The sequence below is a fragment of the Entelurus aequoreus genome, linkage group LG28, assembly GCF_033978785.1.
Source record: "Entelurus aequoreus isolate RoL-2023_Sb linkage group LG28, RoL_Eaeq_v1.1, whole genome shotgun sequence".
NCBI classification, from domain to species: Eukaryota; Metazoa; Chordata; class Actinopteri; order Syngnathiformes; family Syngnathidae; genus Entelurus; species Entelurus aequoreus.
The window spans coordinates 11,472,397-11,486,864 of record NC_084758.1 but is presented as its reverse complement, the minus strand read 5'-3'; the positions used below and the strand labels follow the sequence as shown (position 1 = coordinate 11,486,864).

Below are 14,468 nucleotides of genomic sequence, written 5' to 3'. Positions count from 1 at the left end.
TCATTTGTGTTATAATTGTTTCATAATATTGTTATCTGTGTAATTATTGTGTCATATTGATGTTATTTGTGTTATTATTGTGTCATATTATTGTTATTTGTCTAATAATTGTGTCATATTGTTGTCATGTGTGTTATTATTGTGTCATAATATTGTTATTTGTCTAATTAATGTGTCATATTGATGTTATTTGTCTAATAATTGTGTCATATTGATGTTATTTGTGTTTATATTGTGTCATATTATTGTTATTTGTCTAATAATTGTGTCATATAATTGTCATTTGTGTTATTATTGTGTCAAATTATTGTTATTTGTATAATTATTGTGTCATATTGATGTTATTTGTCTAATAATTGTCATATTGATGTTATTTGTCTAATAATTGTCATATTATTGTTATTTGTATAATTATTGTGTCATACTGATGTTATTTGTGTTATTATTGTGTCATATTGTTGTCATTTGTGTTATTATTGTGTCATATTATTGTTATTTGTATAATTATTGTATCATATTGATGTTATTTGTGTTATTATTGTGTCATATTATTATTTGTCTAAAAATGGTGTCATATTGTTGTCATTTGTGTTATTATTGTGTCATATTATTGTTATTTGTATAATTATTGTGTCATATTCATGTCATTTGTCTAATAATTGTGTCATATTGTTGTCATTTGTGTTATTATTGTGTCATGTTGATGTTATTTGTATTCATATTGTGTCATGTTGTTGTTATTTGTGTTATTATTGTGTCGTATTGTTATTTGTGTTATTATTGTGTCATATAATGTTATTTGTCCAATTATTGTGTCATATTGTTGTCATTTGTGTTATTATTGTGTCATATTATTGTTATTTGTACAATTATTGTGCCATATTGTTAGTTGTGTTATTATTGTATCATATTATTGTTATTAGTCTAATGTGTCATATTGTTGTCATTTGTGTTATTATTGTGTCATATTGTTATTTGTATAATTATTGTGTCATATTGATGTTATTTGTGTTATTATTGTGTCATTTTATTGTTATTTGTGTTATTATTGTGTCATATTGATGTTATTTGTATTCATATTGTGTCATGTTGTTATTGTAGTTTGTATTATTATTGTGTCATATTATTGTTATTTGTATAATTATTGTGTCATATTGATGTTATTTGTGTTACTATTGTATCATATTATTTTAATTTGTATTATTATTGTGTCATATTATTGTTATTTGAACAATTATTGTGTCATATTGATGTTATTTGTGTTACTATTGTGTCATATTATTGTAATTTGTGTTATTATTGTGTCATAGTATTATCTGAACAATTGTTGCGTCATATTGATATTTGTGTTATTATTGTGTTATTATTGTTTTTATTTGAACAATTATTGTGTCATATTATTGTTATTTGTATAATTATTGTGTCATCTTGATGTTATTTGTGTTACAATTGTGTCATATTATTGTAATTTGTGTTATTATTGTGTCATATTATTGTTATTTGAACAATTATTGTGTCATATTGTTGTCATTTGTGTTATTATTGTGTCATATTATTGTTATTTGTATAATTATTGTGTAATATTGTTGTCATTTGTGTTATTGTTTCATAATATTGTTATTTGTATAATTATTGTGTCATATTGATGTTATTTGTGTTATTATTGTGTCATATTATTGTTATTTGCTGCATGGGAACAATGTTTTTGAACAGCAATAAAAAGTGTTATTAAAGCAATGAGCCGTTATTATTCTCCATGTATATTATGGGCTGGTGCAGGTGTGCCTACTATTGTGGCAGGTGAGTCTTATTAAAGCCAGGCTTTTATTTTGCAACAGGAATGAAGTGATGTTTATGTTGTTGTTTGTCTAATTATTGTGTCATATTGTTGTCATTTGTGTTATTATTGTGTCATATTGATGTTATTTGTGTTATAATTGTGTCATATTATTTGTCTAATAATTGTGTCATATTGTTGTCATTTGTGTTATTATTGTGTCATAATATTGTTATTTGTCTAATTATTGTGTCATATTGATGTTATTTGTGTTATTATTGTGTCATATTATTGTTATTTGTCTAATTATTGTGTCATATTGCAGTTATTTGTGTTATTATTGTGTCATATTATTGTTATTTGTCTAATAATTGTGTCATATTGTTGTCATTTGTGTTATAATTGTTTCATAATTTTGTTATTTGTCTAATTATTGTGTCATATTGATGTTATTTGTGTTATTATTGTGTCATATTATTGTTATTTGTCTAATAATTGTGTCATATTGTTGTCATGTGTGTTATTATTGTGTCATAATATTGTTATTTGTCTAATTAATGTGTCATATTGATGTTATTTGTGTTATTATTGTGTCATATTATTGTTATTTGTCTAATAATTGTGTCATATTGATGTTATTTGTGTTTATATTGTGTCATATTATTGTTATTTGTCTAATAATTGTGTCATATAGTTGTCATTTGTGTTATTGTGTCAAATTATTGTTATTTGTATAATTATTGTGTCATATTGATGTTATTCGTCTAATAATTGTCATATTGTTGTAATTTGTGTTATTATTGTGTCATATTGATGTTATCTGTCTAATAATTGTCATATTATTGTTATTTGTATAATTATTGTGTCATACTGATGTTATTTCTGTTATTATTGTGTCATATTGTTGTCATTTGTGTTATTATTGTGTCATATTATTGTGTCATATTATTGTTATTTGTATAATTATTGTATCATATTGATGTTATTTGTGTTATTATTGTGTCATATTATTGTTATTTGTCTAAAAATGGTGTCATATTGTTGTCATTTGTGTTATTATTGTGTCATACTATTGTTATTTGTATAATTATTGTGTCATATTCATGTCATTTGTCTAATAATTGTGTCATATTGTTGTCATTTGTGTTATTATTGTGTCATATTGATGTTATTTGTCTAATAATTGTGTCATATAGTTGTCATTTGTGTTATTATTGTGTCAAATTATTGTTATTTGTATAATTATTGTGTCATATTGATGTTATTTGTGTTTATATTGTGTCATATTATTGTTATTTGTCTAATAATTGTGTCATATAGTTGTCATTTGTGTTATTATTGTGTCAAATTATGTTATTTGTATAATTATTGTGTCATATTGATGTTATTTGTCTAATAATTGTCATATTGTTGTAATTTGTGTTATTATTGTGTCATATTGATGTTATTTGTCTAATAATTGTCATATTATTGTTATTTGTATAATTATTGTGTCATACTGATGTTATTTGTGTTATTATTGTGTCATATTGTTGTCATTTGTGTTATTATTGTGTCATATTATTGTGTCATATTATTGTTATTTGTATAATTATTGTATCATATTGATGTTATTTGTGTTATTATTGTGCATCTAGTGTGTGTGTGACAATCATTGGTACTTTAATCTTAATCTTAATCATATTATTGTTATTTGTCTAAAAATGGTGTCATATTGTTGTCATTTGTGTTATTATTGTGTCCTATTATTGTTATTTGTATAATTATTGTGTCATGTTCATGTTATTTGTCTAATAATTGTGCCATATTGTTGTCATTTGTGTTATTATTGTGTCATGTTGATGTTATTTGTATTCATATTGTGTCATGTTGTTGTTATTTGTGTTATTATTGTGTCATATTATTGTTATTTGTGTTATTATTGTGTCGTATTGTTATTTGTGTTATTATTGTGTCATATAATGTTATTTGTCCAATTATTGTGTCATATTGTTGTCATTTGTGTTATTATTGTGTCATATTATTGTTTTTTGTACAATTATTGTGCCATATTGTTATTTGTGTTATTATTGTATCATATTATTGTTATTTGTCTAATGTGTCATATTGTTGTCATTTGTGTTATTATTGTGTCATATTGTTATTTGTATAATTATTGTGTCATATTGATGTTATTTGTGTTATTATTGTGTCATTTTATTGTTATTTGTGTTATTATTGTGTCATATTGATGTTATTTGTATTCATATTGTGTCATGTTGTTATTGTAGTTTGTATTATTATTGTGTCATGTTATTGTTATTTGAACAATGATTGTGTCATATTGATGTTATTTGTGTTACGATTGTGTCATATTATTGTAATTTGTGTTATTATTGTGTCATATTATTATCTGAACAATTGTTGTGTCATATTGATGTTATTTGTGTTATTATTGTGTTATTATTGTTTTTATTTGAACAATTTGTGTCATATTATTGTTATTTGTACAATTATTGTGTCATCTTGATGTTATTTGTGTTACTATTGTGTCATATTATTGTAATTTGTGTTATTATTGTGTCATATTATTGTTATTTGAACAATTATTGTGTCATATTGTTGTCATTTGTGTTATTATTGTGTCATATTATTGTTATTTGTATAATTGTTGCGTCATATTGATGTTATTTTTGTTACTATTGTGTTATATTATTGTAATTTCTGTTATTATTGTGTCATATTATTGTTATTTGAACAATTATTGTGTCATATTGTTGTCATTTGTGTTATTATTGTTATTTGTATAATTATTGTGTCATATTGTTGTCATTTGTGTTATTGTTTCATAATATTGTTATCTGTATAATTATTGTGTCATATTGATGTTATTTGTGTTATTATTGTGTCATATCATTGTCATTTGCTGCATGGGAACAATGTTTTTGAACAGCAATAAAAAGTGTTATTAAAGCAATGAGCCGTTATTATTCTCCATGTATATTATGGGCTGGTGCAGGTGTGCCTACTATTGTGGCAGGTGAGTCTTCTTAAAGCAGCAGGAATAAAGTGATGCTTATGTTAAGGTGTGCATGGGAAAAAGGTGTGCACTTTCCTGCTTATTGAGTGCTGCTGGCAGGCCAACATAAATGACATCATTAATACTCCTCATGAATCAATGTAGCATGTCATGTCAACAGGTGGACAGAGCGGGGAGGTCCATCAGCAGCAGGAGGGCGTTACCTTGGTGAACATGGGCTTGCCGTGCTGGGTGACCATGGTGCACTGGTCGCAGTCCAGCGTGATGCACGAGTTGTGGCACGACTCCTTGGAGTGTTTGAGGATGTAATGCAGCTCGCTCACGCCGCCCTCGAACACCGTGCTGAAGTAGCGCGGGATCAGCGTCCGCCCGATGGCTGTGGTGGGAGGAGGACGAGGTTTTAGTTCACCAGGCAAGAAAACACCTCAATAACATGTAGTGACTAGCCTACTATAAAAATGACTTTAAAAGTCTTATATAAGTGTTATAATGAAGACAACATATGATGTAAGTGTCTATATTAGCTATATTAGCCTACTATCAGAATGACTTTAAAAGTCTTATATAAGTGTTATAATGAAGACAACACATGATGTAAGTGTCTATATTAGCTACATTAGCCTACTATCAAAATGACTTTAAAAGTCTTATATAAGTGTTATAATGAAGACAACACATGATGTAAGTGTCTATATTAGCTATATTAGCCTACTATCAACATGACTTTAAGTCTTATATAAGTGTTATAATGAAGACAACACGTGATGTAAGTGTCTATATTAGTTATATTAGCCTACTATCAAAATGACTTTAAAAGTCTTATATAAGTGTTATAATGAAGACAACACGTGATGTAAGTGTCTATATTAGTTATATTAGCCTACTATCAAAATGACTTTAAAAGTCTTATATAAGTGTTATTATGAAGACAACACATGATATAAGTGTCTATATTAGCCTACTATCAAAATGACTTTAAAAGTCTTATATAAGTGTTATTATGAAGACAACACATGATGTAAGTGTCTATATTAGCCTACTATCAAAATTACTTTAAAAGTCTTATATAAGTGTTATAATGAAGACAACACATGATGTAAGTGTCTATATTAGCTATATTAGCCTACTATCAAAATGACTTTAAAAGTCTTATATAAGTGTTATAATGAAGACAACACATGATGTAAGTGTCTATATTAGCTACATTAGCCTACTATCAAAATGACTTTAAAAGTCTTATATAAGTGTTATAATGAAGACAACACATGATGTAAGTGTCTATATTAGCCTACTATCAAAATTACTTTAAAAGTCTTATATAAGTGTTATAATGAAGACAACACATGATGTAAGTGTCTATATTAGCTATATTAGCCTACTATCAACATGACTTTAAAAGTCTTATATAAGTGTTATAATGAAGACAACACATGATGTAAGTGTCTATATTAGCTATATTAGCCTACTATCAAAATGACTTTAAAAGTCTTATATAAGTGTTATAATGAAGGCAACACATGATGTAAGTGTCTATATTAGCTATATTAGCCTACTATCAACATGACTTTAAAAGTCTTATATAAGTGTTATAATGAAGACAACACATGATGTAAGTGTCTATATTAGCTATATTAGCCTACTATCAAAATGACTTTAAAAGTCTTATATAAGTGTTATAATGAAGACAACACATGATGTAAGTGTCTATATTAGCCTACTATCAAAATGACTTTAAAAGTCTTATATAAGTGTTATAATGAAGACAACACATGATGTAAGTGTCTATATTAGCCTACTATCAAAATGACTTTAAAAGTCTTATTTAAGTGTTATAATGAAGACAACACATGATGTAAGTGTCTATATTAGCTACATTAGCCTACTATCAAAATGACTTTAAAAGTCTTATATAAGTGTTATAATGAAGGCAACACATGATGTAAGTGTCTATATTAGCTACATTAGCCTACTATCAAAATGACTTTAAAAGTCTTATATAAGTGTTATTATGAAGACAATACATGATGTAAGTGTCTATATTAGCTATATTAGCCTACTATCAAAATGACTTTAAAAGTCTTATATAAGTGTTATAATGAAGACAACACATGCTGTAACTGTCTATATTAGCCTACTATCAAAATTACTTTAAAAGTCTTACACGAGTGTTATAATGAAGACAACACATGATGTAAGTGTCTATATTAGCTATACTAGCCTACTATCAAAATGACTTTAAAAGTCTTATATAAGTGTTATAATGAAGGCAACACATGATGTAAGTGTCTATATTAGCTATATTAGCCTACTATCAAAATTACTTTAAAAGTCTTATATAAGTGTTATAATGAAGACAACACATGATGTAAGTGTCTATATTAGCTATATTAGCCTACTATCAAAATGACTTTAAAAGTCTTATATAAGTGTTATAATGAAGGCAACACATGATGTAAGTGTCTATATTAGCTATATTAGCCTACTATCAACATGACTTTAAAAGTCTTATATAAGTGTTATAATGAAGACAACACATGATGTAAGTGTCTATATTAGCTATATTAGCCTACTATCAAAATGACTTTAAAAGTCTTATATAAGTGTTATAATGAAGACAACACATGATGTAAGTGTCTATATTAGCTATATTAGCCTACTATCAAAATGACTTTAAAAGTCTTACACGAGTGTTATAATGAAGACAACACATGATGTAATTGTCTATATTAGCTATACTAGCCTACTATCAAAATGACTTTAAAAGTCTTATATAAGTGTTATAATGAAGACAACACATGATGTAAGTGTCTATATTAGCTATATTAGCCTACTATCAACATGACTTTAAAAGTCTTATATAAGTGTTATAATGAAGACAACACATGATGTAAGTGTCTATATTAGCTATATTAGCCTACTATCAAAATGACTTTAAAAGTCTTATATAAGTGTTATAATGAAGGCAACACATGATGTAAGTGTCTATATTAGCTATATTAGCCTACTATCAACATGACTTTAAAAGTCTTATATAAGTGTTATAATGAAGACAACACATGATGTAAGTGTCTAAATTAGCTATATTAGCCTACTATCAACATGACTTTAAAAGTATTGTATAAGTGTTATAACTAAGACTAAGACTACGGACTATAAGGAGCACTTAAAATACTTTTATTTTCTCAAAAATTGACAGTGCCCGACGCGCCTAATGTACGGAATAATTCTGGTTGTGCTTACCGACCTCGAAGCTATTTTATTTGGTACATGGTGAAATGATACGTGTGACCAGTAGATGGCAGTCACACATAAGAGGTACGTGTAGACTGCAATACGATGGCAGTCACACATAAGAGATACGTGTAGCCTGCAATATGATGGCAGTCACACATAAGAGATACGGGTAGACTGCAATATGATGGCAGTCAAACATAAGAGATACGTGTAGACTGCACTATGATGGCAGTCACACATAAGAGATACGTGTAGACTGCAATATGACGCCAGTAAACAACACCACAACTTTAAATGTTCCATTGAAAATATAGAACATTACACACGGCGCCTTGTAATCCGGTGCGCCCTATGGTCCGGAAAATACGGCACAGTACGGCTCAGAGCGGACTCAGGCGGATTGGCTTCAAGCAATGTTACAATTTTCCAAGGAAAAGCCACTCAAAAATAAAAAAATTTAAAAATTCGTTAGCTCGATGCTAATTTACATTGAATGTGCCATACACATGCTACCGATTAGCATGAGCAATTTTACGTGTTTTCCAGTCACACTGGAAATATGCAACAATTTGAAAGAGATGTGCTCGTTATCATTCACAGTCCTTATGTAAGACAAGAACACACGTGTTTGGCTTTTTTATGCATTAGAAATCGTAAATAAATAGCTAACAATTTAGTGAACAGATCGAGAGTCCTCTATTGCGCCCGCTATACTCGCTAAAAACATCCACAAACTGCCAAGAAATTCCATTTACATGTCCTGACCTGACAATTAAGCAAATATGAGTGACATTGGTATTGTAAGCGCTAACGCAGACAAACTATTTTAGCGGTGCATTGATAGCAGCGAGCTAATGCTAGCATGTTGACACACTGAGCCGAGGGCTGCTTATAATTCATGCATCTCTCACAAAGCAAGAAAAATGAACGTGAAAGTACGGTAAGGCTTTCACTTTTCAAAACGCGCTAGCTCGCTGCTAGTTTGCATTAGCGATTTTACACGGCGATTTCAAAACCCCCAAATCCGGTCATAAAAACTACAACTAATGTGCACGTTACAATCAAACAGCCGGTGTGTGATACGTATGTATTGTACTTATCACATGTACTGTAAATGTATAATGTATTTATATTATTCACATGTGAATAATGCTGCATAATAGACTGTATTTATATTATTCACATGTGAATAATGCTGTATAATAGACTGTATTTATATCATTCACATGTGAATAATGCTGTATAATAGACTGTATTTATGTTATTCACATGTGAATAATGCTGTATAATAGACTGTATTTATATTATTCACATGTGAATAATTCTGTATAATACACTGTATTTATATCATTCACATATGAATAATGCTGCATAATAGACTGTATTTATATTATTCACATGTGAATAATGCTGTATAATAGACTGTATTTATATAATTCACATGTGAATAATACTGTATAATAGACTGTATTTATATTATTCACATGTGAATAATGCTGTATAATAGACTGCATTTATATAATTCACATGTGAATAATGCTGTACAATAGACTGTATTTATATTATTCACATGTGAATAATGCTGTATAATAGACTGTATTTATATCATTCACATATGAATAATGCTGCATAATAGACTGTATTTATATTATTCACATGTGAATAATGCTGTATAATAGACTGTATTTATATTATTCACATGCGAATAATGCTGTATAATAGACTGTATTTATATTATTCACATGTGAATAATGCTGTACAATAGACTGTATTTATATTATTCACATGTGAATAATGCTGTATAATAGACTAATTATATTATTCACATGTGAATAATGCTGTATAATAGACTGTATTTATGTTATTCACATGTGAATAATGCTGTATAATAGACTGTATTTATGTTATTCACATGTGAATAATGCTGTATAATAGACTGTATTTATATTATTCACAGGTGAATAATGCTGTATAATAGACAGTATTTATATTATTCACATGTGAATAATGCTGTATAATAGACTGTATTTATATCATTCACATATGAATAATGCTGCATAATAGACTGTATTTATATTATCCACATGTGAATAATGCTGTTTAATAGACTGTATTTATATTATTTACATGTGAATAATGCTGTATAATAGACTGTATTTATATTATTCACATATGAATAATGCTGTATAATAGACTGTATTTATATTATTCACATGTGAATAATGCTGTATAATAGACTGTATTTATATAATTCACATGTAAATAATGCTGTATAAGACTCTATTTATATTATTCACATGTGAATAATGCTGTATAATAGACTGTATTTATATTATTCACATGTGAATAATTCTGTAAAATACTGTATTTATATTATTCACATGTGAATAATGCTGTATAATAGACTGTATTTATATAATTCACATGTGAATAATGCTGTACAATAGACTGTATTTATATTATTCACATGTGAATAATGCTGTATAATAGACTGTATTTATATTATTCACATGTGAATAATGCTGTATAATAGACTAAGTATATTATTCACATGTGAATAATGCTGTATAATAGACTGCATTTATTTTATTCACATGTGAATAATGCTGTACAATAGACTGTATTTATGTTATTCACATGTGAATAATGCTGTATAATAGACTGTATTTATTTTATTCACATGTGAATAATGCTGTATAATAGACTGTATTTTTTTAAATGGATATAGTTTACATTATCACAATATATATTGATATTGTTTTATAATTTTATTACCAATGATGAGGCATTTGTGACACTGACAAACTTGCTGATTTTTGGTATAAAAAGAAAGCGATGTTTTAATTTGAAAAAATATGATGTTTCACTTCTCCAAAAAACTAGTGTTTCTCTCTCGTTTTACTCTGCGTGGTTAAGAGTTTCGTTTTTCTGAATGCACTGTGTCAGGTTCAAACACGGATGACATCTATTAAACAAGACAAGAAGCAAGGAATCAAACAGAGACAGAAATCAATTTAGCTCAATTGAGGGGAACGTCTGGGCTGTACTCCAAACCACGCTCTGGCGAAAGATTGTACGCCTCCTCTTTTATTTGGACTTTCCCTGATTACATGGCAACAGCTGTTTCTAAAGGGACGGGGGTCGTAAACAGCCGTCGCCTTTAGTTACAAAACAGTTCAAAGAAAAGGTGCCTGGAGGGGGGGTCAGGTCTTGCTTCCACTCCGCTTTGTAGATCTCGGGTCAAGACAAAATCTTCCTGTGGGTTACAATACATCAAAGAAACCGACGCCTTCATGTCGCTTCCCATCCTACACAGTGGAGTTTTACAAGCCTTTTGCTTGGTAAGTAGAAAGACAGCATTTGTGTTATTATTGTGTCATATTGTTATTTGTAAAATTATTGTGTTATATTGATGTTATTTGTGTTATTATTGTGTCATATTATTGTTATTTGTGTTATTATTGTGTCATATTATTGTTATTTGTGTTATTATTGTGTCATATTATTGTTATTTGTGTTATTGTGTCATATTGATGTTATTTTTGTTATTATTGTGTCATGTTGTTATTGTGTCATGTTATTGTAATTTGTGTTATTATTGTGTCATAATTGTTATTTGTATAATTATTGTGTCATATGTGTTATTATTATGTCATATTATTGTAATTTGTGTTATTATTGTGTCATATTATTGTTATTTGAACAATTATTGTGTCATATTGATGTTATTTGTTTTACTATTGCGTCATATTGATGTTATTTGTGTTATTATTGTCATATTGTTGTTATTTGAACAATTATTGTGTCATATTGATGTTATTTGTGTTATTATTGTGTCATATTGATGTTAGTTGTATTCATATTGTGTCATGCCATTGTTCTTTGTGTTATTATTGTGTCATATTATTTTTATTTGTATAATTATTGTGTCATATTGATGTTATTTGTGTTATTATTGTGCCATATTGATGTTATTTTCATTCTTATTGTGTCATGCGGTTGTTATTTGTGTTATTATTGTGTCATATTATATTTATTTTTGTTATTATTGTGTCATATTGTTATTTGTGTTATTATTATGTCGTATGTTATTTGTCTAAAAATTGTGTCATATTGTCATTTGTGTTATTATTGTGTCATATTATTGTTATTTGTATAATTATTGTGTCATATTGATGTTATGTGTGTTATTATTGTGTCATAATATTGTTATTTGTATAATTATTGTGTCATATTGATGTTATTTGTGTTATTATTGTGTCATAATATTGTTATTTGTATAATTATTGTGTCATATTGATGTTATTTGTGTTATATTCATGTTATTTGTCTAATAATTGTGTCATATTGTTGTCTTTTGTGTTATTATTGTGTCATATTATTGTTATTTGTATAATTATTGTGTCATATTGATGTTATTTGTGTTATTATTGTGTCAAAATATTGTTATTTGTCTAATAATTGTGTCATATTGTTGTCATTTGTGTTATTATTGTGTCATATTATTGTTATTTATCTAATAATTGTGTCATATTGTTGTCATTTGTGTTATTATTGTGTCATAATATTATTTGTATAATTTGTGTAATATTGATGTTATTTGTAATATTATTGTGTCATATTGATGTTATTTGTATTCATATTGTGTCATGCCGTTGTTATTTGTGTTATTATTGTGTCATATTATTTTTATTTGTATAATTATTGTGTCATATTGATGTTATTTGTGTTATTATTGTGCCATATTGATGTTATTTTCATTCTTATTGTGTCATGCGGTTGTTATTTTTGTTATTATTGTGTCATATTGTTATTTGTATTATTATTGTGTCATATAATGTTATTTGTCTAAAAATTGTGTCATATTGTTGTCATTTATGTTATTATTGTGTCATATTATTGTTATTTGTATAATTATTGTGTCATATTGATGTTATTTGTGTTATTATTGTGTCATACTATTGTTATTTTTATAATTATTGTGTCATATTGATGTTATTTGTGTTATTATTGTGTCATAATATTGTTATTTGTATAATTATTGTGTCATATTGATGTTATTTGTGTTATATTCATGTTATTTGTCTAATAATTGTGTCATATTGTTGTCTTTTGTGTTATTATTGTGTCATATTATTGTTATTTGTATAATTATTGTGTCATATTGTTGTCATTTGTGTTATTATTGTGTCATATTATTGTTATTTGTCTAATAATTGTGTCATATTGTTGTCATTTGTGTTATTATTGTGTCATATTATGGTTATTTATCTAATAATTGTGTCATATTGTTGGCATTTGTGTTATTATTGTGTTATAATATTGTTATTTGTATAATTATTGTGTAATATTGATGTTATTTGTGTTATTATTGTGTCATTTTGATGTTATTTGTATTCATATTGTGTCATGCCGTTGTTATTTGTGTTATTATTGTGTCATATTATTTTTATTTGTATAATTATTGTGTCATATTGACGTTATTTGTGTTATTATTGTGCCATATTGATGTTATTTGTTTTCATATTGTGTCATGCCGTTGTTATTTGTGTTATTATTGTGTCATATCATTTTCATTTGTGTTATTATTGTGTCATATTGATGTTATCTGTGTTATTATTGTGTCATAACATTGTTTTTTGTCCAACAATTGTGTCGTATTGTTGTCATTTGGTTATTATTGTGTCATATTATTGTTATTTGTACAATTATTGTGTCATATTGATGTTATTTGTATTATAATTGTGTCATATTGGTGTGTCTGCTTGCCGGGAACTCATTTGAACGGAAAGTTTTGTGATAACTTACAAACAATTATTCTGTTAAAAAAAAAAAAACTTTTTGAAAGAGGTGACCACGTTGTTAGAACAACAATAAATATTTATTTGGACTGGCATGTTTTTGCAACTCCATAAAGTCTAGGCATGGCTAAATAAGGCGCAATTCTCTCTCTCTCGCTCCCTCGCTCGGCCGCCGCCACGCGCCTGCAAAACAAAGTAGGACTCGGAGTGAGCGGACTGCTAATGAGAAGGAGGGAGAGGAGGAAGAGGAGGGAGAGGAGGAAGATGAAAGATGGAGAGAGGAGGAGGAGGAGGGAAAAGATGTATAAAAAAAAAAAGGTTGTCAGCAAGAAGAGAGGGAGAAAAAGATGGTGGTTAAAGATGGTTGGGGTCGCCACACGGAGGAGTTATGCTCGCCAAAAAGGCGTCCCAATCAAACCCAGCGTGCGTCGCCGGGGGTGACCGAGTGATAGATGGCGAGTAATGGCGGCCATGCTGGGACGCTTTGGAGCTCAGCGCTTTTTTATATATATTCTTTTTAAGACTCCAAGTGGAGAGTTTGTGTTTGCTCCCAAGCTGACGGGCTCAGTGGGGTCTCGGATCCTTACTTGGTACCTCCTTGGAAGCATCGCACTGCGGCAGTGGCGGGCCGTGCATT

The 14,468-nt window shown here is 28.0% G+C and overlaps 1 protein-coding gene across 1 annotated transcript in view; it reads right to left on the bottom strand.

Annotated features, from left to right (window-relative positions):
• The window catches only part of LOC133644894 (LIM domain-binding protein 2-like), a 443,135-nt gene that overhangs the window by 72,782 nt on the left and 355,885 nt on the right, over nucleotides 1-14,468 (bottom strand). Inside the window, exon 4 of the mRNA XM_062039648.1 lies at nucleotides 5,000-5,172. Within this exon, the coding sequence (XP_061895632.1) occupies nucleotides 5,000-5,172 (173 nt within the window). The remainder of the gene's footprint in view (nucleotides 1-4,999; nucleotides 5,173-14,468) is intronic.